The sequence below is a fragment of the Polistes dominula genome, unplaced genomic scaffold (genome assembly GCF_049000335.1).
Source record: "Polistes dominula isolate Pdom_NZ unplaced genomic scaffold, Pdom_raw_medaka contig_49, whole genome shotgun sequence".
NCBI lineage: Eukaryota > Metazoa > Arthropoda > Insecta > Hymenoptera > Vespidae > Polistes > Polistes dominula.
This window is the reverse complement of record NW_028300914.1, coordinates 6,118,326-6,143,148: the sequence shown is the minus strand read 5'-3', so window position 1 is coordinate 6,143,148 and position 24,823 is coordinate 6,118,326. Positions and strand designations below refer to the sequence as shown.

At 30.7% G+C, this 24,823-nt stretch overlaps 4 protein-coding genes across 18 annotated transcripts in view; 2 read left to right on the top strand and 2 right to left on the bottom strand.

The window, feature by feature from the left end:
- Positions 1–746: 746 nt before the first annotated feature.
- LOC107065033 (uncharacterized) lies at positions 747–6,080 on the bottom strand. 11 transcript variants are annotated; one of them, XM_089179829.1, is made up of 7 exons: positions 5,701–6,080; positions 5,272–5,499; positions 5,089–5,194; positions 4,906–5,013; positions 1,553–1,613; positions 1,229–1,411; positions 747–1,124 (listed from the first exon to the last, which is right to left on the bottom strand). In XM_089179829.1, exons 5-7 carry the CDS (start codon positions 1,607–1,609, stop codon positions 972–974), a joined length of 393 nt encoding a protein of 130 aa, XP_089035955.1. In that variant the 5' UTR covers positions 1,610–1,613; positions 4,906–5,013; positions 5,089–5,194; positions 5,272–5,499; positions 5,701–6,080; the 3' UTR covers positions 747–971. The 11 variants fall into 11 exon arrangements, with proteins under 11 accessions (XP_089035955.1, XP_089035950.1, XP_089035951.1 ...); XM_089179825.1 differs by having other exon boundaries at positions 748–1,124; positions 1,553–1,658; positions 5,085–5,194; positions 5,701–6,076; XM_089179822.1 differs by having other exon boundaries at positions 748–1,124; positions 1,553–1,658; positions 5,701–6,076.
- Positions 2,435–3,888, top strand: LOC107065032 (MKRN2 opposite strand protein). 4 transcript variants are annotated; one of them, XM_089179817.1, is made up of 3 exons: positions 2,436–2,748; positions 2,828–3,589; positions 3,695–3,888. In XM_089179817.1, exon 2 carries the CDS (start codon positions 2,954–2,956, stop codon positions 3,551–3,553), a length of 600 nt encoding a protein of 199 aa, XP_089035943.1. In that variant the 5' UTR covers positions 2,436–2,748; positions 2,828–2,953; the 3' UTR covers positions 3,554–3,589; positions 3,695–3,888. The 4 variants fall into 4 exon arrangements, with proteins under 4 accessions (XP_089035946.1, XP_089035945.1, XP_089035943.1 ...); XM_089179820.1 differs by having other exon boundaries at positions 2,435–2,701; positions 2,843–3,888; XM_089179819.1 differs by having other exon boundaries at positions 2,435–2,748; positions 2,843–3,888.
- Positions 6,081–6,509: 429 nt separating the features above from the next.
- LOC107065031 (5-taurinomethyluridine-[tRNA] synthase subunit MTO1, mitochondrial) lies at positions 6,510–10,023 on the top strand. Its single transcript, XM_015318310.2, has 10 exons — positions 6,510–6,923; positions 7,017–7,312; positions 7,392–7,691; positions 7,900–8,076; positions 8,148–8,555; positions 8,626–8,798; positions 8,877–9,329; positions 9,514–9,617; positions 9,702–9,762; positions 9,844–10,023. Exons 2-10 carry the CDS (start codon positions 7,093–7,095, stop codon positions 9,940–9,942), a joined length of 1,995 nt encoding a protein of 664 aa, XP_015173796.1. The 5' UTR covers positions 6,510–6,923; positions 7,017–7,092; the 3' UTR covers positions 9,943–10,023.
- Positions 10,024–11,291: 1,268 nt separating this feature from the next.
- Positions 11,292–24,823, bottom strand: part of mthl1 (adhesion G-protein coupled receptor methuselah-like 1) — a 107,826-nt gene continuing 94,294 nt past the window's right edge. The window contains exons 6-7 of one of the 2 annotated variants that reach the window (XM_015318308.2): positions 18,087–18,225; positions 11,292–15,695 (exon numbers count right to left, since the gene is read on the bottom strand). In XM_015318308.2, the coding sequence (XP_015173794.1) occupies positions 15,359–15,695; positions 18,087–18,225 (476 nt within the window). In that variant the 3' untranslated portion in view covers positions 11,292–15,358. The remainder of the gene's footprint in view (positions 15,696–18,086; positions 18,226–24,823) is intronic. The other variant, XM_015318309.2, reaches the window with a different exon arrangement.

The following is a 24,823-nucleotide window of genomic DNA, read 5'->3' as shown; positions in this document are numbered from 1 at the left end:
TGTACCAATTAAAACTTATTAGGTTAGGATAGAGATAATGCAATATTTTTATATATCTTTACATATTTTTATATTTTTATACACTTGTAAACATCTATAATTTTAAGTTTCGCATTTTATGTAATAAGAAAAATGCTCCGAAGGGAGTAATGTAGCGGTACGACCGATGGTCGCGCCATCTAAGTTACTAGAAGGCTAGGGAACCACGCTAGCAAGTGTGGTCACCAGACGAGTACAGTCTGTGCGTAGCCGTCGAGAAGTGTACAACAAAGAAAAGCAAGTCGCATCCTAACAATAAAGATCATAAAACAAATTCAGTCTAATATTATCTTTACTATAGAGAAACCCTCTACAGTGGGGTTGATTGAAGCGCTACCTAGAAATCTATTTTGAACATTTTCTCATTATAAAAATAATACACATAAGTATGTAAAATAGGCGGAAATTAGTTTTTTGTTTCTTTTCTTACTTCCATAATGACTAATTTATGGTTTAAATAATATATTAAAAATAAAGTCGATCATTTATCGATCTAGCAAATTATCGATCTAGCAAGTTATCAACCTACCTAGTTACCGATCAAACTAGTTATCGACTATCTAGTTTATCGACCTAATTACTTATTAATCAAGTAGGTAACAAACTTGACCTTCTTAATGATCTGTCGGTAACAAAAATTTTAATAAAGAAAGATAATTGTTTTATACATTTTTAGATCTTCACTTAGAATCCTAGGAGATGGATAAATAAATACCACATAAATGTATTTATGTGATTAATTTAGCGAATCAGATTTTTGTTTCTTTATATATTAATTATATATACAAATAATAATTATTATCATATGTAAATGTTCATTAATACGAGAGAAAAATAGAAAATTAGCTTCATTTAGCTGCGGTGGTGATAGAATCGTGGAAAACAAATACAATTAATAAAAAAATCTTAGATTTATGGAGTACAATCCTCTTTTAAAAAGAAGGATTTTCGTGACTAATTTTTTCCGTAGAATTGCCATCAGATTCAGCTACGTTGATCGTAACGTTTTTGCAAACGGTTTCGGTGGATCTGGCAGGCTCATTTATTACTTCCGTCAGTTGCATAGCAGTCGCAATTCTTAATGCCTTAAACGAGATCGATTACAAAAGATTACAAATTTCTGTTAAAAGTAGCCAGTCATAAATCACGAAAAGAGAAATATTTGATCGAATGATTTGAATTTAATTACCTTGCGCCTATCCCTGCGAGCGGAATAAAGTACCCAGATAATATAAGATGCCATTATGATCACAGGTATACATATCCCTGCTATGGAGGATGTACCACGTAAAAGTACATGGTATAATGCAAGTAACGTCCCTGCCAATGCTGCTCCACCTGCTACGTATCTTCCCGTACGACTTTGATCTTCCTAATTAATTACAATTTATTATTTCAATAGTATATGTACATTTTCTTTTTATATAATTTAGTTAATGATGAGGAAAAACAAAGATCGATAAAAATATTAAATAGGTACATGTCCAAAATAGAAAATGTGTAATAATTTTACCATGGTAGTGATAGAATCAAGATTATCCCTCGAAGAAACTTCCGATGTGATTGGCATATTCCTGCCGGATACATAGGCCTTTTCCAATTTTAATGAAAATAAGATGCTATAATTTAAATTAAAGACAAGTTCTTAAATTTTCAGATCACTTATCTTCTTTCCTGAAGGACTGAGACTTTCGTAAAAATTGAAGTTAGAATTGGGATCTGATTAAATTCGATTGTACCCACGCGAAAGCAACGAAGATTGAAAGATCAACTCGTTCGATTTTTTATTCGAGAAGTTCACATATTTTTTTATTTTTGTTTTATCATCGATCACTGTTGGCGAATCGAAAAGCTCATCGTAAAATAAAACTGAGAGGTTGAAGCTTTTGTGAAAACGAACAACGCATTTTTAATAAATTCACCACGAGAGTTCAAGATGATTGATCGATCCGTTTCGATTGGTAAACTCTGCGTTACAAGAATTTTTCTTCGATTATTTAACAGGCGCAAAAGCAAAGTGATCACGGACAAAATGGACGGGCAAAAGACGTTTTCAAGAGTAAACCGGCTTGCGCATTTACACCAGCACAATATAAACCAGACAAGCATGCTTAGGATAATAAACAAAAAAGACGACGCCCACATTGAATCTTAGATCAATCGTTTCGATACGTCTTACGCTTTTAAGATACGAAAAATAAATTAAAGAAATATATGCTTTAATGATAAAGATTAGAATTGATGTTCTAAATATTGGAGTATATATGGATATACGCATTTCTCAGTCATTTTTTTATATATACATATATTCTAATATTCTTGAACTGCGTTTATAATATTTTATTTAAAAAGATTTTCTTTTTTAAATAATTTTTAATTTTCGAAATATATAATAAAATCAGTCACTTTTTATATTTTGTTCTAGTATCAAATATTAAATGACAAAATTAAAACAATCCGTAAAGCTGTATATCTTTTTATTCACGTATGTATTTCGTATTGCATATTTTAAGGGGTATATTAAACTTCCTTATCGATAAAGAACGCTGTAAGCAAGTTTCCTCATTGGTCGATGAATAACCAATAAGAGATTTAAACAATTACATCTCTATAATGTGATTGCGGTAAAGTCGAACGAGTTTTGATAGAAGTAAATCAACAGGTAGAGCATATTATAGTTTTTTAATTTGCAGTGAAATAAAAATATAGGTAAAATATTTTAGTTTACTATTATTTAAAAAAATCTATTACTACTATTTTATTCTAACTTTTCGTATTATGTTTACAGCATAACTTATTTTAGGTTAGCTAAGAAATAGAAGAAACGAGATACAAGACAATTAATTTGATCTTAACAAGCTGTGATAGATTTGTTAGATCAGTAATTAAGTATTTGATTCATTATACTATAATTATGGATCCAGGAATAATATGTTTTCGTCATTGTAATATTAAGAATGTCTTTTGTAAAACTATCCCAGAAGAATGTCCATTGTGCAAAGAATTTATTGTAAATTTTCGTATAGAACCATTTAGAATTCCATATCCATTTACAAATGCAACAAGTCAATCAACTTCAATTGTAATTAAACCTTCTCGTGGTACATTTTTAGATAATTATGAAATTAATGATCTTTTACATATTGGAGTAATTAATTCTAGTGGAAATCTTTTTGAATTTGATAGATATGGTTTAATTATTAATAATTTTGCACAATGGACAAGTTGCATAGCAATAGAAGTAGTACCATCTTCTTGGAATTATTACTGGGATGAAATATTAAATATTATGAGGCAGGATAGTAAATGGAAGCCTATTAATTACAATGAAGATACTATGAATTGTTTTAATTTTGTTAGAGAATTTTTGTATAAATTAAATTATACTAATCTACAATTTAAAAGTGCCGAGAATATGTGTAGGGAGCTCATATTACCTAAACTTCATGAAGCTGTTAGATATATTACATTATACAAAAAGTTGAAATATGGTGAATATTTTATATCGGATTAATCAAAAAAATATATGGAGTAAAAAATAATATTTAAGGTAAAAGCACCAGTTAGTGACAGGGGTCTAATTATGGACACTATTTTATTTTGAATTCTATTTAATTATTTTTAACGTAAATAGCTTTTGTGTTTTTTTTTTCAGATAATCTTTATGAATCAATAAATATAAAAAAATTATTGGTAGTGAGAGTATAAAATATTTATTAATGAAAAAAAAAGTTTACTCGAGTTTATGAAAACTCGTTGCAAGAGTCAATTACTTTAGTTATATTGGTTAAAAAAACCAATTTTTTTAATCGTTGTTTTTAATAAATTTTTCAATCTAACTACAACAAATTTTTTTTGTATAAATAAAAAAATATGAAATAATAATATATTGTTATAGTAAATTTTATATTTTTTTAATTTAAATGGTCAGTAATTAGTATACAATATCAAAGACACCTAGGGACCCTATAGGAGGGACGCGCCATACACATTGCTGGGGGACAGGAACTAGTGTAGTCACGTGATTGCGCGCGAATGATTCAAACATTTTAGTCTGTAAACCACGGAGGATAGTTACCAGGAGTCCGAACGTAATGTTAAAAGAATGGTATCAATTTATGGGACAAGATATTTTGCCGGTAGGGCGCGCTGCTTTTCACAGAGTACTCGTTTAAATATTTACGTGGGAAGTCTTGTTGTTATTGACAGTTTTGAAAAAAAATATTTTGAGAAACGTGGAATTAAATAAAAGTTTAAGGAAATTTTTAGAAACCTCAAATGTTTTCAACTTAGCAATATCGAGGAGTTTAAGAAATAATCTGCAAAATTAAAAACATCTGATATTAATAAATCATAATACAAAAATCAGTAGGCACCAAACCATTTTGTTTAAAAAAAAAATAGATTTATGCGAAGAAAAATTTTAAGAAATTGAGTTTATAGTTCATTTTCAATCTTTCCATGTAAAACTATTAAAAATTGTCTCTATGAAAATTTACTAGAAAAAATATTTTAAAAATTGTCAAATGCCTATTTATTTATGTATCACGATAAATATACTTGAAAAAAAAAATAATAAATAAGTTATTGTCAAACATATTATTTATTAATAGTTTTAAGAGTATCCGGAATATTGCTATCCAGAATTTTAAATTATTTTTTAAATTAGAGTGATTAATTTTTTTATTGATTTACTGAGCATTTCAACATTTTTTAGAAAAAAATAAAACTAATTACTTCTATATTACACACAAAAAATAAAAATATAACATTTTTTCAAATATTATTTAAAAACTACAATATGTAATCAATTATTTGTTAATAAATTTGTTATAAAATTTTTAATATTATCTTCAGATTACTCACTTTTGGTGCTTTGAATAAAGCCACTTTTCCTAAATTCTCCCCTGCCTTTCGGCTAATAAGGCAACCATAAACGGCACAACACTTTTCCATTTTTTAATAAAAATTATTCTAAAAAAATAAATTAATATTTTATATTTAATTTAAGTGTAATAATAATAGTATCGGTACGCTCTGAATACTTGCGCTGCTAGTGGCAAAAAAGAGAACTATGATCTGGGTCAAGAAATGACTACCACAAAAAATGGGGAAAATCCTATATCGTTCGGACTCCTGGTATCTATCCTACGTGCTGTAAACAAACGATAAGTTATAGGTTAGGTTTGTACATTTATACTTGTAATTATTAAATGAGTAAATTAAACTTACACTTATAGAAAACTACTAAAAAAAATAAAACAATTAAATATAAATATCACAATAAAAACTACAAGTATTCCAAACTTAAACTAACCACAGCCATTAATACATACTAAAGATAAACATGGCTGCGTGATACAACGGAAGCTGTCCCCCACATTTTCAGCCTAGCAATGTACATGACGCGTCCCTCCTATAGGGTCCCTAAAGACACCCAGTCGAAAGCGCTATTGTGTCCTTTTTTGGAAACATAAAGTACATTACAAATTTCAACGGCTGTCCAAGATAAATTTTGTAAATTTTTATCAATAAAGTTATTTATTTATTGTATTTGTGATACAATTAAAAAGTATTGTGTGTGGTTTAGTGTTTGAAAGTGAGGTGAGTGTAAAATATTATTGAATTTAAAATTTAATTAATATTGTCAATAAAACTAACCTTATTTCATAACTTAGAGACATTAGGAGGTCTCTAGATTATTGATGCATGCGCTGTATAGGTGTCGCTAAATAGAGCAGCAGCCTAGGGATCCTATAGGAGGGATGCGCCATGTACATTGCTGGGGGACCGGAACTCGATTTTGCGCGCGAATGATTCAAACATTGAAATTATTATGAAATAATGAATTGCATCAAATACAGAAAAAAAATGAACTATATTTAATGATAATTAAAAATTTATATTAAAATAGAATAGGTTACACGAAAAAATTATTATAAATTCAAGCGGTCCCCCAAAATTTTCAGCCAATGGCACATGAACTGAATATGAATGGCGCATCCCTCCTACAGGGTCCCTACAGCAGCCTGTCATTAATTAGATAAATCGGTCATAACCTGTCATTTGGTGCATCCAGATAATTTTTTTTATTACTTGAAATTAACTAGTAAATTCAATTATTGATTACTATAATATATAGATTTAATTGGTAAAAAGACTAATTAAAATATTGGTAAAAAAAAATAAATAATATTGATGTTTGAGATAATGAAAAAAAATAAAATTGTAGCATAGTTTTTTATAGTGTCCCTAATTGGTGCCTTTACCTTACTACTATTTTTTAATTTTTCAAATAGAGGCATACATTAAGCTTCCTTATTGGTAAAGCGTGTTGTATTAAGTCTTCTCCTTTGCCGACGATTAGCTAATAGGATATGTGCGCGTTGTGATCAAGCCTTCTTATAGGTCGAGGACTAGCCAATAGGAAGCGCGTTCTTTTATGTCGCTGAGATGTGATGACAGCTGAAGTCGAGGTGGTTATGATAATAATATTTTAACACTTTGTTGACCGGCTATTTTTTTAAGAATTTATCCCATGTCACCGGCTATTACTTCATAATTGATTTGAAAAGTAAAAAAATATAAGTAATTTTTAATAAATTTTACTTATTATTAGACTTTAAATATTTCTTCTTCGTATGATAAACAGTATAACAATAGTACAAAAAAATCTGTTATTATTGTAATATTTATTTTTGCTGCGTTTTTCTTTTAAATAGCGTGATGCGAACAAAAAGCGCATCACGAGTTAACTCATGACCGGTCAGCAACGTTCAGCCACAGAAGCACGAGTTAACTCGGAACCGGTCAACAAAGTGTTAAGAGAATAGCGTGGTGTATTTGTGTTGCTACTATAATTTTCATATTTGAAATAAATAAAAGTTAGTGAAGATACAAATTTACTTTTGTTTATTATGATTATAGAAAATCTACTGTTATTATTTTATTTTAATTTTTTGTACTTTGTTTTACAGGATAACCAATTCAAGTTATGATGATCTTAAGGAATAGAAGAAATAAGATACAATACAATTAATTTGAACTTTAACCATGAAGATGATCATTTCAAGTTTAAAAACAAATCTACTCAACAGAATAACTGCTTTAAGAATTCGTCAATGTATAAGAAGTATAGCAAATGATAGTAATGACAATAACAAGTTTGATGTTATCGTCGTGGGTGGAGGACATGCAGGAACTGAAGCTTGTACTGCTGCTGTTAGAATGGGTGCTAAAACTTTATTAGTTACGCATAAAAAAAGTACAATCGGTACGTTGGATAATATTTGTATTAAATTGTATTATCATTAGATAAATTTGTTAATTAATAATTTATTTCTAATATCTAGGAGAAATGTCGTGTAATCCATCCTTCGGTGGAATAGGAAAAGGAAACCTTATGAGAGAAGTAGATGCTTTAGATGGAATTTGCTGCCGCATATGTGACATCTCTGGGATTCATTATAAAATATTAAATAGAAGTAAAGGTCCAGCTGTTTGGGGCCTCAGAGCACAGGTGGATAGAAATTTATACAAACAACATTTGCAGGCAGAACTTTTCCAAATGCAGGGTTTAGATATATGTGAATCATCTGTCGAAGATCTCATATTAGAAGGAAGTCCACCTGAATGTCGTGGCATTATTCTTCGTAAGCTTAAAATATTTTTAATTTCACTTTTTTTATATGCTACTTAACCATTTCCTTACTGGTGACTCATTCATGGATCGTCCATGTAGAGGTCACGTATGTACAACCTATGGATCCTTATAGGAGTTATATTTCATGCAATCATTAAAGAATTTGTATGAAATGAGAGACTTAATAAGGTATAGAGATATTTTAATTTTTTTTTCAGGAGATGGAACGAGGATATTGAGTAATGCAGTAGTCATAACAACGGGTACTTTTCTCAAAGGTGAAATTATTATTGGATTAGAGAAGAGACCTGCTGGAAGAATGGGGGATGAACCTAGCATCGGATTAGCTAACACATTGGATCAACTTGGCTTTAAAATAAAACGACTTAAGACTGGTAATGATGTCATTCATTTGTAATATATTTATTCTTTTAAATAAATGTTATTATTTAATTATATCGTTTAGGTACTCCGCCAAGATTATTAAAATCAACGATAGATTTTTCTAAATGCGAGGAAAATTTCGCGGATGAAGTTCCCGAACCATTTTCGTTTATGAACGATAGAGTATGGATTCCTCCAGAGAAACAATTGATTTGTTATTTGACATATACAAACGACGAGGTAGCTAAAATTATAAAAGACAATATGCATTGCAATTTGCATGTTACTGAAGAGAAAAAAGGTCCACGGTATTGTCCAAGTATAGAAAGTAAAATTCTAAAATTCGGTAAAACCAAGCATTTTATTTGGTTGGAACCAGAAGGATTGGATTCGCCATTAATATATCCAGGTGGTTTGTCATGTACATTACCTGCTGAAAAACAACAAGAGTTGGTTAATTCTATACGTGGATTGGAAAAAGCTAAAGTAGGTAAGGTTTCATTTATAAATATTTGTTAATAAATAAAAGAAAAATCTAATTTTTGTTTTATTTTCCACAGAAAAGCCTGGTTATGGCGTAGAATACGATTACATTGATCCAAGAGAATTAACCGTAGAATTAGAAACAAAAAAGGTTTCAGGATTATTTCTTGCTGGGCAGATCAATGGTACAACTGGGTACGAAGAAGCAGCGGCTCAGGGTTGTGTTGCAGGTGTCAATGCAGCCGCTAAGGTGAACAATCATTTTTAAATCAAATATTGCAATGAATAGTTTCCAGATAAGATAATTATAAATGCTCGTTGTATTTAGGTTTTGAAAAAAATACCATTAATTATAAGTAGAACAGAAGGCTACATTGGTGTCCTAATCGATGATCTTACAACACAAGGTACAGACGAACCTTACAGAATGTTCACTAGTCGTGCTGAGTTTCGATTGAGTTTACGTCCTGATAATGCTGACTTAAGATTGACAACGAAAGGTTACGAATCAGGTTGCGTTAGTAAAGAAAGATTTGATAGAATGCTAAAAATGAAAATGAAATTAGAACAAACTATACAACAGCTCCGTACCATTGTTCAATCGAATACCAAATGGAGAAAAATATTGAAAATGAAAATTAGTAAAAATACTCAAAATAAATCTGCTTTTGATATATTGGGATTTCCAGATGAGAATATCGAATTTTCAAAAATAGCCAGTTTATGGCCAGAATTATTTGGACATATAGTAAGAGATCCTACCTTCGAACGAAGATTGAAGGTATAATAATTGTTTTGAGAATACTAGTTCTTGCAATATTTACGATTATTAGTTATCCTATCATAAACGTAGAACGCATGTAGAATAATTTAACTTGTTGATCCTAACACTCTGGTTAAGGTCAATAAATGAAATTGGCACAAATTCATCTTTGTTGATTTTAACCAATCAATTGATTTTGCAGATAGAAGCAACCTATGCTTCTTCCATCCATGAACAAGTCAAAGTAATCGACGAAGTTAGAAGAAATGAACAAATGATAATACCCGATGACATAGATTATAATTCGTAAGAAATTCTTCATTATCATAATTAATTAGATCAAATAATTGGTAGCAGACTATTTATATAAACCTATACTCTTGTTTATAGGGTGAGATTAAATTTATCTGTGGAAGATAAAGAAAGATTAATGGCTGTACGACCGCGAACGGCAAGAATTTTTTTCATTAAATTTTTGTAAATTTGAATATTAAACGAAAATTTGTTAATAATTTTCTTCGTGTTATTTCAGATCGCTGCGGCTGATAAAATTTCAGGTGTAACACCGGTAGCAATTGTACGACTTCTACAATATGTTAAGTATAATAGGATATATGAAGATAAGCAATAAGAGTAGAGTATATGAAAATGTACAAATATCTACAATAGGTAACATAACGTTAAATAAATTTTATTTCTCTAATATGAAGAATCATGTGTTTCGATGAAACCGAATATGCAAAGTTTCTGACATAGGGAACTTTGCTGATTTAATTAGGGAAGGTTCGAAGGTTCGGTAATTATAAACTTCTAGGTACGGAATTCTCTACTGGAGCGTGTTCAGGGTAAACGTCATTATAAGGTCTGCTTATTTCTACCCAAGTTGGTAGATATACCTATAACTAAATACATACATAAACCTTTATATTCTATTATTTATACAGGTACAACAAAAAATTCATTTTATGTAATAAAATAAAAAAAAATAAATTTATAATAAAAGGATGAGTAACAAATAAGAAAAGAAAAAATAAAGATAATTTTATAAATGCAGAATGAAATTCGTTCGTACTAGGAGTTTCTCTTTATTGCCATTAGTGCGATAGTAAATACTGTTTACGATACATCTCGCTTATGGGAATGGTGTATTGTATTGTATTTAATCGGCGCTTGTACAGAAATTGAACGCTAGAATTTGCGCTTATATGAATGGATTTTATTTTTTTTTCCTTTTTTAATTTTTTTTTTATTACTAATAATAAATCCCTCACGTGTATTCTACTATAGACGGGTTTATAAATGTAGTTGACGCGCTGGCTTTTAATATACGATCGTCCTTAATATGCTCGACGATTTAATACTATTGTCTCTCGTCATTCCTTTCTCTTTCTCTCTCTCTCTCACTCATTCTCTCTCAACCTTTCTCTTTCTTTATCCTTCTCTTTCCTTCTCTTTCCTTCTGTATTAATCTTTTTCTTTCTCTTTCAGTAGCCTCGTTTTATATCCTCGAACTCACTCGAAGTGTGTGCATACATACATATATATATATATATTTCTTTATATTTTCATGGTATATTTGGGCAAAGTAAAAGCAGAAGCCTTCATCGACTAGCTCTTTCTTTTACTTCGCCTCGGCAGATGCTTCTACATGCTAGAGATAAACGAAGAATAAAGGGCAAAAAGTGACGAGTGGGATGTTTCCCTTTTCGTACCACAAACGATCGTGCCAACAGCCACACATACACACACATACACCCCTCATACCTCTCCTTTCTCTCCCTGTGTCTTTGATCTTTCTATCTTTTCTCGAAGAACCATCTCAATGTTGTTTTCCTCCTTCTCCTCCTCCTCTCGTCCCGATGAATTAAGCTTTCACTTTTCCCCTATCTTCGTCAAAGTTGATGGAATAAAAGAAAATGTAAAAAAAAAAATTTAATTACAAAAAGGAAAGTAATAAATGGAAACATAATAAACGATTCGTTTTACATTTGAATAACGTATTTTACGTGTACTCTCTGCTGGCAAGCTATTATCTTTAGTTTTGTTACACGTAGTACCGTTATATTTATTTTTATATTTATATATATGTATATATATATATTTTTTTTTGTCTCTTTCTTTCTCTACAATACCTAATTCGAAATAAATTAAATTGTTAAGGCTACGATCTATATCAATCTATTATAACGATTCAACTATCTGTATATTACTTTTGTCGTTAATAGTATTCTTGGAGAATAAATGTCTACTCACGCCTTTTCATCGGTTTAGGTTTTTATTTTATATACGACAGTCATGATTTTTTTTTTATTCTCGACGTGTTCAAACTGTCGCATATCGAATTTCTGTTGTATATCTATATTCGCGATTATTATTATATTCTAATCGAGTCATTTTTATACAATAGGAATAATAACGTTAACGTTTATTCCTCTGTGACAGGGATGTGTTAAATTTTTAATTCTACGATCTAGTTACGTGTATTGGCAGTTTTAATATTAATAACAAAAATAATTTTAATTATATAATCTAATAATAATAATAATAATAATAATAATAATAATAATAATAATAATAATCATAATAATAGTCATTATAATATACAGGGTGAGATTCATTTTTCCCATAGATTCGTTTATGTAAGTTGTTTATAATGGGGATAATAATTTGAACAATTTTTGTAAACAAATGGAAAGAAATGAACATATAAAAATAAACATAATATATATTTCGAGCTATTTCAAAGAAAGCGATTTGAATCCCACCCTTTATAAGATGCGAAATAAAAAATAAATGTGTTATGAAAAAATAAGATTAAATACGATGACGATATTTATGATGATAACAATGACAATGATGATGATGATGGTGATAATAATAATGATGATGATGATAAGTTTTTTTCTATTCGGTGACAGTCATGGACATTAGATCTGCATCCAATTAAATGATTTTATTATTCTTGCAACGCGAAAAGTACTTGACTTTTATTTTATGTTCTTCTTTTCAAAGTTTCTTTAGAATATCATTTTTAGAATGAATAATGGGATCCAGACGACTGTCACTCCGTCGTTGTTTGTTTTTTTTACGTGCGATCGTTACGCAAGAATAAGTGATTTAATCATACTTATTGATAAGAAAACTAATGATGAACGCTAATTATATATTATCATTCGTACCAACACACTGAAACACGAGTATCATACGAACAGCATACACACACATACATTAATATAACGCACGTGTTATCGTCGTTATTTTTTTACATACGTAAGAGAGCTCCTTTTTTCTCTATTTTTTTCTTTTACTTCTCTTTTTTTATTCTTTGGATTATAACATTAGTTAGAAAGAAAAAGGATCGACGAAGGTAAAATATTCTCGAGTAGAGAGTCATTTAGTAGAGATGACACAAGAAAAAAAGGATAATTGTTTTTTTTCTGTAACCATCCGTTTCATTCGTATTACCAAAAAAAAAAGAAAATATAAAGGAATTAATAGCACTTTCTAAGATGACCCGTTTATGTTTTTTTTTCTACTCTTCGAAGACCCATAAAGTTTTGCAGTTCTTTTTTTTTCTTTTTTTTTTCTTCTCTTTTCTCGGACAACACTCACATTAGTCGAATTGAATTCGATTTCGATGCGTCTTCGAGAGAGAAATTGTTCGAATCGAGACAGCGGATATCGTATTTCAGTCTCTTTTATGCACCTGAAGACAAAAGATTCTTTTCTTTCTTCCTCTCTCTCTCTCTCTTTTTCCTTCTTTTTCTCTATCTCTTTCTTTTTCATTTCGAATGAATAATTCGAAAGCTCTTACAAGTTTTTCCTTCTTCTTCTTTTTTAATCACTAATGTCGTCTATCGAAAAATCGTTAGAAAATCGACTCGTGTTTTTCTAATATTAGATGAACCAATAAGTGTCTTAACGTTTCAGTATTTTATATCTAAATAAATAATAATGATATTTTTTATTGTATACGTGTATATGTATGATATATATATATATATATTTTTTTATATAATTTCTATTACTTTCTAAAGTACAAAAGATGAATGTGATCTGCAAAAATGTTCATTTGCAGTGTGAATTTTGTATAGTATATAGCATAATACTGAATATCCAATAGAATATAATATACGACTTTGATAACTTTAGTATTTTTAAAGTTAATGTTATATTGTATCATATTGACTAGCCAAAATTTAATTTCAATATACATACGTTATTAATAATGATTTATTTAAATATAAAATACTGAAAATTGTGACGTTATTTAAATTATTGGTCAATTCGATACAATTTGGCATGTTAAACTTGTCACACATCTGGAAGGAATTTAAAAAGGCATCAAATTTTTATTACATATTACGAAACGTCGATCATTGCTATTTCCGATCTTTTCTATTTTCATTCATAAAAAAAAACAATTTTTAGAAACTAATATTAGGACAGGATGTTATTTTCTATTTTTCTATTTTTCTATTTTTTGTTTTATAGAAAAGAGGGGATTCGAAAGGTCGAAAATCATAGATCAGGGAAATCATAGATCGTGACTCACGTAGATCGAACTTATGTATTTCGATGATACCTCGAAGACTATTTTGAATCGACGATGCGAAATGCAAATTTGAAATGACATGTGTATATATCTGTAATGGCACACTTCCAGACGATTTTTGACAGAAATTGGCAGTATCGTTAAAAATACTTCAGTATAAAAGACTTTTTCTCCCTTTTTTCACGATTTTACAAAAAAAAAAAAACTTTCGGCTGTATTTTTGGACGTAAAGATCTATTTATCTTTTTTTATTTTTTTTTTATTTTGATATCTCGCGATGGGATAGAATAAAAAAAAATTAATGATGTATAAAATGTTAAATTTATGAAAAATTTCTTCAATACTGATACACACGATAATTTCAAATGACATATAATTGTACAACAAAGTAACCGGATATTTCAATAAGACACTAAGCAATATATTATTTATAATTTTTTTTATGAAGATTCGTGGATCGGTTGATGAATAATTTTTTTTAGAATTTTTATTATTTCTAATTGTACTCTTAATTACAAATTTTGTGGTCCCGATATTAATATTCCAATGGTTAACACCCCCATGAATAAAAATCTTATGATCTTATTTATGATCCACGAGAGAAGTTGTACGAATATATATAAATAAAATTCGAAATAAAAGGAGTTAAAAGAAAGTTAAGAAAAAAGAAGAAAAAGAAAATAAAACAAACGTAAACTAACGGATAGTTTTTGATGGTCGTGCAAAAGAGAGATATAATTAATTAATTAAGCTCGATTCGAAGATATTAGAGAAGTGGACGCAATGACTATATTCGATTTGTAAATTGGTAACAAACGTATGATCATTTATCAGTCGTATTATCATATATCGATAATTTATTAATAATCTCTGTAAATAGTCAAGTATTTTCTTCTTCTCCCCTCACCCTCTCTCTTTCTTTCTCTCATCTTTCATCTGTTTATATACATTAATAACAACGAGTATCTCGATTAGAATGACACAAATTCGTCATTTAAAGAATCTTTTTTGCCTTCTTATAGTTCTTATTGTATTTACTTCTTTTTTTGTTCAATTTCATACGCGAGTATTCTCGAACCTATCACACAAGCGTGTATTCGCGCAATTGCATATAAATACATATACGTGGATCTTGAAGTATATGTGTCTTTTAATAAATATGTGTAAAAGTTTCGCCAGAGAGAAAGAAAAAAAGGCGCGTTAGAAATACATACACCTTTGCCTCTAGGCTTTCTCATTCCTGACTAAACCACCCACACGGGTTTCTTTTCAAGGTCAATGACCTTAGGACGGAAACGCATTGACCGTTGATGTTTGCTAAACGTTCAAAGCATCCTGTCAAAGTCTTCGTCTTCGTCGTTGTCGTAATCATCGTAGTCATAGTCGTCGTTGTCGTTGTCATCGTCTTCGTATTTAAGTTTCCTTTAAGATTATCCTTTATTTTTTCTTCTTATTGTTTTAATTTTCAATCTTGAACCATCTCGAAGTGAGTTTAACAGATGGTTTCCAACGGTGCAGTCTTCGTACTTGGATTCTGTGTAACGCTATCACCCATGCTGGGCATACCGTGACTGGTTGTACTAAGGCCATTACCCTGCCGACTTGCGTTAGTTCTTGGATTTCTATTGCAAAGTCTTTTCAATGCTGCTCTGACCTGAGGTTGGCAACCGACCACTGCGAAGATCAGCACACCTTGGAAGGCGTTTATCAAGTCGGTGAAGTACCAGATATATTGTGGACCACCTACTGCCCAGGAGACAACATCAGCAACCCATGTGATACCCATCACGATCACCAACTTCATGCATACCCAGCCCAAGGCAGCCCTGCTTAACAGAAATTTTATTTTTCAACATTATTGATTAGTATACGTATTTAATTATAATTTAAATATTTAGTTGCTAGCTTTTTATTATTTTAAATACTTTTCTTTTCTTTTTTATATAAGATAAATGGTATTAAACAGAGATTAAACGAAACTATGAATTTTTCAATTATTTCTTTTCTGTTTTAAATAAATTTTCTACATTGACATTTAATTCCGTTGTAAAAGTTCAATTTTAACACTTATCATTTCTATGTCGAGTGTTATTTGACAACACATTTTTTACACTATCTCTAAAGTCTAATTATACAACGGAATTTTGACAATAATTTCCAATGTTTCAATTTGGAACTAAGGAGTCCATAGGATTAGCGGTTTTTTTTTTATTTAGTTAATAGTTTCCTTCAAGACCTTGTACTAACTAAAGGTTTTAAGATATTTTCTTAGCTTTGGATTTATATTTTGAAAAGCAAGTAAGACGGACAATGAAAAAACGAGAAGAAATAATCTTAGGATAGTCTGCGGTAGACCGCTAGTAACGTAGACGATATAATCGGATTGATAATAAGATCGACGAGAAGAACCAGTCGATGAAATGAAATAGTTTAGCTCTTGGATCGTTGTTGCTTGTTCCGATGTAATAAGAATAAGAATGAATGGGAATCGACGATTGATCCAAGATTCTGATCGATTGTAATGATAATAATAATAAATTTCATGGATCGACTATTCTTTTGATTTTATTCGATTAATTCATCTAATCAGACTCTTTAAAGTTAGGTTAAATTAACGTTAATTTATCCTTCTTATTTAAATATTTTAAAATGAATCAAGAAAAACAAGAACAGAACGACAATATCGTAAAACTCCGTAATGCCTACTCGCAAATTTTTGCATTTATTATCTTTTAATTACTAGATTAAAAGTACATTGATAAACAAAAATATACTTCTTGCTTTTATTAAATTTTTAGAATTCTTCACTTTTTTAAAAATTATAAAAAGAAATCTCAATCTTATAAAAATATCGAACAGAAAAATCGTAAATTTTGGAACATTAAATATCACTATTAATATTCTTTATGTAATTTAATATAAGTTGTTTTATTTTATTTTTTTTTTTGAAGATATAAAATTATATTTTGCGGAAGACGTTCAAATATTTGTAGTTACGCCACTGAAGAAAATATACGTAAAGGAATTTTCAATACTTTTCTAAACACTTATCAACGATACAAGGTCTTTCTCTGGATCGTAAAAAAGAGAAAAAGAAATAGAAACAAAAACGAAGTTACGATCTATGTTTTTTTTCTTAAAGTTTTTTTTTTCATATAAAATAGCAACTACGTTACCGCGAAATCGTAAATCCTGTTGGCACGGTAGCAAAGAGAAATAAAGTTTATAGAGATCGTTTCCTTTGCTTGTTCGTGCAAATAACATTTTTCTAAGGCAAATGGCGAATCGAATATCGAGATCGTCAATATCAATCTAACGATTGAGAAAAGAGAATGGATATTGAAATGGGAAAGAAGAAGAAGAATAAAAAGCAGAATAAGAAGTACGAATGAAAAGTAATGATATTTGTTCCTTTTCTCGAACATAAATATGAATTCTTCGGAGAAATTCAAACTTATTCGGTTGGCCAATAAATAAGTTATGTCAAAAACTTCAATATAAAGAATACTCTATGATATTTTACATTTAAATATAAACTATAACTAAACTATGACGTCATTTATTGGCCTATTTGATCAATTTGATTATGCACATTTAGATTTATTTAATCTTTTTTTTTATAAAATAAGAACGATCAATATCCAAATATTGTAAATATTCTAATCCTTTAAATTACAGTCAAATAAAATACGAATCGTTTGAGAATAACTCTTGTGAGAGGACCACTTTCATTTGGAAGGTTGAAATGAAACCAGTTATCCTTGATGTTCATCGCTTAAAGCAGGTCGTCCTTCGGTCGAAAACAAAGCCCTGGTTTCTTCTTCTTCTTCTTCATCTTCTTCGGATAAAAAGGATTCAAGACGTTCGTTCTGATTCACTATGAAATTGAGTTTCTAACTATTTCAAAAGATTTATATAGACTATATAGAGTACATAAGAATCTTCTTCGAACATATCGAATTTCATTTAATTAGATAAACAAGGTTGAAGTTGCGACGGAGTGCATCGATCGCATAACTTGAAACATTATTGGTTGGTTTATTCTCGTTAAGTAGATCACAAAGTTTTCTCAATCTCGTCCGAAAGAGACCATCGTGAATGTTTATTAAACTTCTTTGAATGAGAATTTTGTTTGATCTAGATTTATGAATCCTCCTTTTCCTTTATAAGTATTATAAATTGGATCACGAGAAATAATTCAGAGCAATTTCTTTACTTACCTTTCGGTAGTGCTTTTGACAAATTCACCCTTCCAAAGACCGCAAGTTAATTCACGTGCGGTGGCGGCAAAGAAGAGAAGATTCACGGCTAAAAGTGCACCGATTGGTCCGAAAAAATATGCGAGAATTTCCATGTCACCTGAAAAACGTACAAAGAAATATTAAAATTAATATATGTCCTCTATAAAGAATTTTTGTGATTTGAATGAAAGAATAATTATTGTCATATGTCACTTAATATGACACAATAATCATATGTCGTAACTTATTTATTTGAATTTTATTGCTCGATTTTGGATCCGACCACCAAGACCGCGAGAAACCTTAATATTCTAAATTTAAATCATCTCTAGATAGGATAAGCTGGATCTTTTCGATGTTTCGAATTTCTTCGATTCAATAATAAACGTTGTTGCGCTTTAGCAATGGGGGAAGAAAGCGAAAAGAAGGAAAAAGAAAGAAGAAAAGGAAGAGGAAGAGGAAATGGGTTTATGCAGGGATGGAACTACGATACAGCAAGATTCCGCAACGTAAATTTTTGCATTTAACAATATTAGTACATCAATATATTAATATTCTTTATATAATATAATATAATTTGTTTTTATTTTTTCTAAGATCGTAAAATTTCATTTTGCATAGGGTTCGTATATTTGTAGTTCCATAACGGGGGGTTCACGCTTTATACTTACAATAATTAAATTCTAACAATGCGAGATTTTATTTCATTTTTCATGTTTATCATAGATGAAAAATTTCACATCTCTTTATCTTTCCTTATTCCTTGAAGTTAGCGCGAAAATAGATTTTTTTTTGTGTTTTGTTTTTCTCTTTCGCGGATCTCAAAAAGGGAGGAGAATAAAAATACGATCGAGGACAGGAAGATAAATCTGTTAGACGATCGCACATGATTCACCGGAAGTGTGGAGCAATATACACAAGAGTTAACGAATCGCGATTGGTTTTTGCTTTAGGTAACGTTTCAAAAAATATATACACACTTGAGGAAAAAGAGAGGAAGGTAGACACGGATAGATAGAGAAGTGTGAGCTGATAGAAACAAGCATCATTACTTTTATCAAATAATTTTCTTATATCTTTATAACCACTTTCGTGATTGCATGTACTTTAACAGTCTACGTTACTTAAAACTATGTACCCTTTTAATCCTTTTCCTCTTCTTCTACAAATAAATTTTGAAATAAAATCTTATTTATACAGGTAGTATGTCTGTTTTATACAAGAGGTGAATACTACTAATGCACTTGTAGTAATACTTTTAACGTGTATCGAACTACTCCAATCGACCTACTTTTCAAGTAAACGAGTCTCACGAAGAAGCACCACCATGCCAAATCCAGGTCAAACTGTTAAACTCTTTCTTTTAACATTTTACTCAGGTTAATAAGATGTATCAATATCGTTCGAAGTATTTTAATAGTAAGTATTTTCAATACAAAAATTCATCGATTTTTTTTTTCATTTCCGATAGTATCCATTTATCGATTTAATGTTTTTTATACAATTGTAATTTCTACTTGATCGTATTTCGGTTATTTTAATGAATTTTCAGAACCCATTTTTAAAATCCCAAACTATAATAAAATGCAAAACAAAAAAAAATTTTCTTTTGTTGATCAGACACACTGGAATATCCTCTTAATTAAAATAAACCTTAATTTGTGGACCATCTGTATAAAAGTATAATTTATTTAGTAAGCGTTGTTCCTTTTACTTTGATATAATCATGAAAAATTCCAGTGTGAATAATTCGAGAAAGGGTAACATTTAAAATGTGTTGAGAATATTAAACCAGTTCATTATACTTTTAGCCCGTATGCTTGTGGTTATATTTCACGATTGTTTGACCATTTGAAATAATAAAATTGGCAATTTTCCCTACGGCAAAGTTTAAAGAGGGTATATACAGAAGGAGGAACATTTAACAGTATTTTATAAACATTTTCTGTAATCCCATTCCGGATGATCTAGTCTCTTCGTTGATTTGCTTCTGAGCTTGAACGAAAAGTTTTCGAGCGGACGTCAAACTCAGGGGCAAAACTCGTCGGTGAACTTTCGAAACGCTGTGTATCGGATTCGGGCCGGTTTACCAAACTTTCTCTCTCTCTCTTCTTCTCTCTCTTTCTCTCTTTTATTTTTTTTATTCTCTTTCACTCATTCTTTCTCTTTGGGTACTCTTCATCTCGTCGCTCGGTTCGCTAGCTGTGCCGGACGAACGGAATATTAAACGAATGCAGAAGAGCGAACTTGTATTCTCTTCGGCCCTTGGCTTCCACTTTTTTCTCATTCACCACGGCGTTCATCAAGAAGGTTCAAAATTCAACGATCGTACATACCGACAGAGAAAGAGAGAGAGAGAGAGAGAGAGAGAGAGAGAGAAATAAAAAGAAAGAAAGAAAATGAAAGAAGAGATAGGCAGATAGAAAAGGAGAAGTAGGGAAGGATGGAAGGAGAGTTTCACACAAAAATTCAAAACTCTTTTCGGTGCCAACTTTTTACCTACCTTCCTTTCCCCCTTCTGGATTTTATTTCTTTCGAGACAATAACGAACGATTCATTTCAAAGTACTCGCGAAGAAGCAATTAGATTAAACGATGTCTTCCTTATTTCATTGGCTAAAGTTAAAAAGGAAACCATGGTTTTCGACTATTATCGATAATCATCTGTAATTTTACTTTCTCTCTCTTTTTTTTGTTTACATTTATTTTTTTTTTGTTAAGTTGTTTCCTACTGTAATAGACTTTAAATTAAAATAATTTGTAAGAGATAGATAGAGACAAGAAGAAAGAAAACAAAAAGTAATCTTATTCTCCTAATCTGTTACTGTTTTTTTCTTTTTTTATATTTAATTTGTCTGTTCTGTATCGTAATAGTCTTTAAATTAGAATAATTTAAAAGACAAAGATAGAGAAAGAGAAAGGGAAAGAGAAGAAAAGGGAGGGGAAGGGGGAAAGAGAGAAAGTACGATAGTTCTTTCTTACCGTTTACGAACGACACTACCATCTATATTCGGTGGCTTTTGGCAATCCGCCAACGATAGCTGTTCCGCACGGGTTGTATCTCACTCCATGGCAAGCCATAACAAACATAAGTGAATTATGTCCACGCGTGCCTGTTCGATACTTTATGGCACCACCGTCAAGCCCGATTAGCTCGCCATCGAAAACGTTTCGCGAGATCAATTGCGATCGTTTCTCCACCTCCCCCCCCCTTCCATATCCACCACCACTTCCTATTTTCCCACCTCCATATTCTGTTCCTTCTCTGCATTCATACTTTCTCTTTTCCCCTTTTGTGTTTTCTCTCTCTCTTTCTATCACTCTTTTTTATCGTTTTCAAGTTTCGGACACTTCTGCAATTTATGTCATGCGATACCCTTTTAATCGTCGACGATATTTCGGATCGTCAGGCAGGATTGTTAACGGTCCCAATCCCCCTCCCCCATTGGTAACGATCCGTTTCTCACGTGTTTTAAACGATTCACTGGTATGGAATTTTTAATTATCGTTAGATAGAAAGACATACGGAAGATCGATTATCTGTTTGGTTTTTTTTATCGTTTTTTTTGGGGGTTTTTCTTAACAATCCTTTGTTTATATTATAACATACATATTGTAACATTCCATTTTCGAATAAACAACAGTCAAACATTTGTAAATGGTCTGAGAGTTTCCAGACCGCAGATCAAACGTTTAGAATTGAAATTCGAAGTTCTCTAACTTTCTAATTCCCTCCAGGTGTAATTTCGTGATAAATAATATTGGTTAATAGTCATTTAGAATCTGATGTGTTATATTTCAATTGAGTCGCTTAAAAGATTATGCGGTTGAGTCAATTTGTTTGATATTTTTAGTATTGTGTATTTTAGAAGAATTTATTATTATTGTATATGTAGAAAATATAATGTGATAGAAAAAATATGGGGATTTCAAAATTAATGTGAGAATAATTATATTTTAAATCAAATATAGGTAAAAAATAAGTTGAAATTTATTAACCCATTTGAGATCATTTGTACACCGTGTGTGTAATTATCAGTTATTTTGAGTAAAGTATTCGTCTTTTTTTTGTATAAATAGTATTTTTAAAGTATAGAAAAATAAAATTTGGTATTGTAAAATTTGCGATATAATGAAAAAAAAAAAGAAATAGCTCCTGGGAACCGTGTTCGAGAAAAGTCATGGTCTCGAATCGGTCAACTAAAGTAATCGTTTGATTGATAATAATATTGGTACAGTAGAGCGTTCAAATTATACGCAAATTAATTTGATATTGAAAGTACTTGAGTAGAACAAGTTGAGATAGTCCTTTAAAATTTTCAACCATTTTCAAAACGTTAGCATCGTTTAGGATAAGTAATGGAGAGTAGACGATAAATAAGGGTGAGTTTAAAAGGTCTTCTCTAGAGTGTACTTCTCCTAAACACTTCTCTTAAGCATTCGATAATTCCCAGAACGTTTTATTAGCATATCGAGTGTTCTATACGTCGATTTCTACATGCAAAAGGGTCAAAGGTTTGTATTAATTTTTGTTGTTTTGTTGTATAGTTGTTATTTTCTTCGTTCTGTTTCTATCCTTCTTTTTTTTGTTTCTTCTCGTTTAGTAATCGTATTAAAAAGTGTAACGAACCGTAGGACGATACATGCTACGCCTAGCTCGTGTTGGATTGTGTATAACAGGTTTTCCAATACAGCACGTGCAATCGACCGTTTTAAATCGATTAATATTTGCCAGAGTTTTACGTTTATACATAAATGAAACTTCGAAAATGATTTCTCTCTCTCTCTCTTTTGTCTCACGGTTCTTTTAAATAAATCCATAAAAGTATAGGATACATTTGATTAAATTTCTATACGATTTGTTTATCTTGTCGAAGATGAAAAATAATTAGCACTCAAATAATTCGATATTTCGCATATTGAAATAAGCTTTCAAGTAGATACTGTGCGTATATATTATACATATATAGATTTCGGTAAAGCTTTTGATACGATTAATTATTCGATATTATTAAATAAAATGCGATTACTAGATCTTAATAACTGTTTAATTTTTATTGACGACTATAAACTTATCTAGTAAACCTTAAATAAATTTAAAAATTCTTTCTCTTAAATTAAAAGTAACGTCTGGCATTTCTCAGAATTCCCCATCTGGGTCTGTTTCTTTTTATATAAATTGTTAATGATATATGTCATGTATTTAAAAACTATAAAATTCCTGTTGTATGCAGATGATTTAGAAAATCTTTCAACAATTCTCTAAGTGTTCAAATGATTTAAAAGAATCTCAATAGGTTGCATGAATGGTGTGAGATTAATAATTTACCTCGATCAATCAAAATGTTATACGGTGCTAACTTACTTTTTAATTATTATATAAATTCTACGTTACGAAATAAAATTCTTATAAAATTCACTACAAAAACGAGTTCCTTCATACTAGAATATTCCCTTAAAGAAATAGTTTCAGTTAGGGTTGGCTAACCTGCTGCCGCCAAGTTTATCTTCCTATCCTATCGTCTATGGCATTCTAACAAGACGCTGTAGTATAGGACGACGTAGCAGCAAAGTCCTTTGGCTGGCTTGTTCAGCTTCTCTCAGCACAAGGTATTGCTTCGTTGAGTTGCGAAGCAGAACAGAGTTCAAGATAGTCCGATGGAGTTTCCCATGGGACACTATTATCCTGATTTACAAGCGCGACAACGATTCTATTTTCTGCCTTCTCCGCAATCAACCTTTACTGTGCTACGACATATAACTGCTGTGCATTTTCATTCTTTCCTATATCTTCCCCTTTTATCTATTTTTCCTTTCTTTTCTTATATATCCGTTTCTATGTGTCTCGAATGGAAACTCCTCTATGACGAATGAACGAGAAACCATAAAAAGTTTCTTTCTCGTTTCATTAAGTTTTCTCAAAATCTACATATTCGCATGCGAATGGAAAAAGAATAAAAATAAAAAAAAAATTAAAAAGAGAGAGAATAACGTGCTCAAGTTAAGAGCACGTTTATGGTAGATCCCCTTTTTAAACACGTGAAACAAACAAAGACTATACGTAGGAAAGAACTTAAAAGATTCAGAAAGCGGTAAGTTAAACGGGACAAAATCCCGTTTTATCCTCAATGGGGAATATGTATTGTAGAAGAAGAGAGAAAGAAGTTGCTTACGTAACATAGAAAAAAAAGGCAACACGCAAATCGTTCTCGGTTCGTTTGAGGAAGACATCGATGCACATTACAGTGTGACGGTTATGTTTGCAACGGGTATTTGCCAGAACTTTGGGATCAGCCATGTGGGATTATTATGGGATAAAGGAGATTACGGATTGCGAGGTAGTCTTTCTCTATCTTTCCCTCTGTTAAATAGTCTGCAACTGTACCGACCGCGAATAAAGACCACCCTTTCCTCCCTCTCCCCTTTCCTCTTTCTACTTTAGCCCGCCCCATTTCTATTTTCCCTTTTTCTATCTCTATTTCTCTCATTCAATTTTATCCCCCTCTCCCCTCCCTTTCACTTTCTCTCTAGTACGTTACAAGACGAGCTCTTAACAAGTATATATTCATCCCTACACACATACACATGCACACACGCATATATATACAGAATACACTCGTAAATTCAACAGGCACACTTGGACAGAATGTATATTAAAGCTCGCGGGAGTTGTACCGGTTATTATTAGGGATTCGACGGTATTAAAGGTACTTTGGT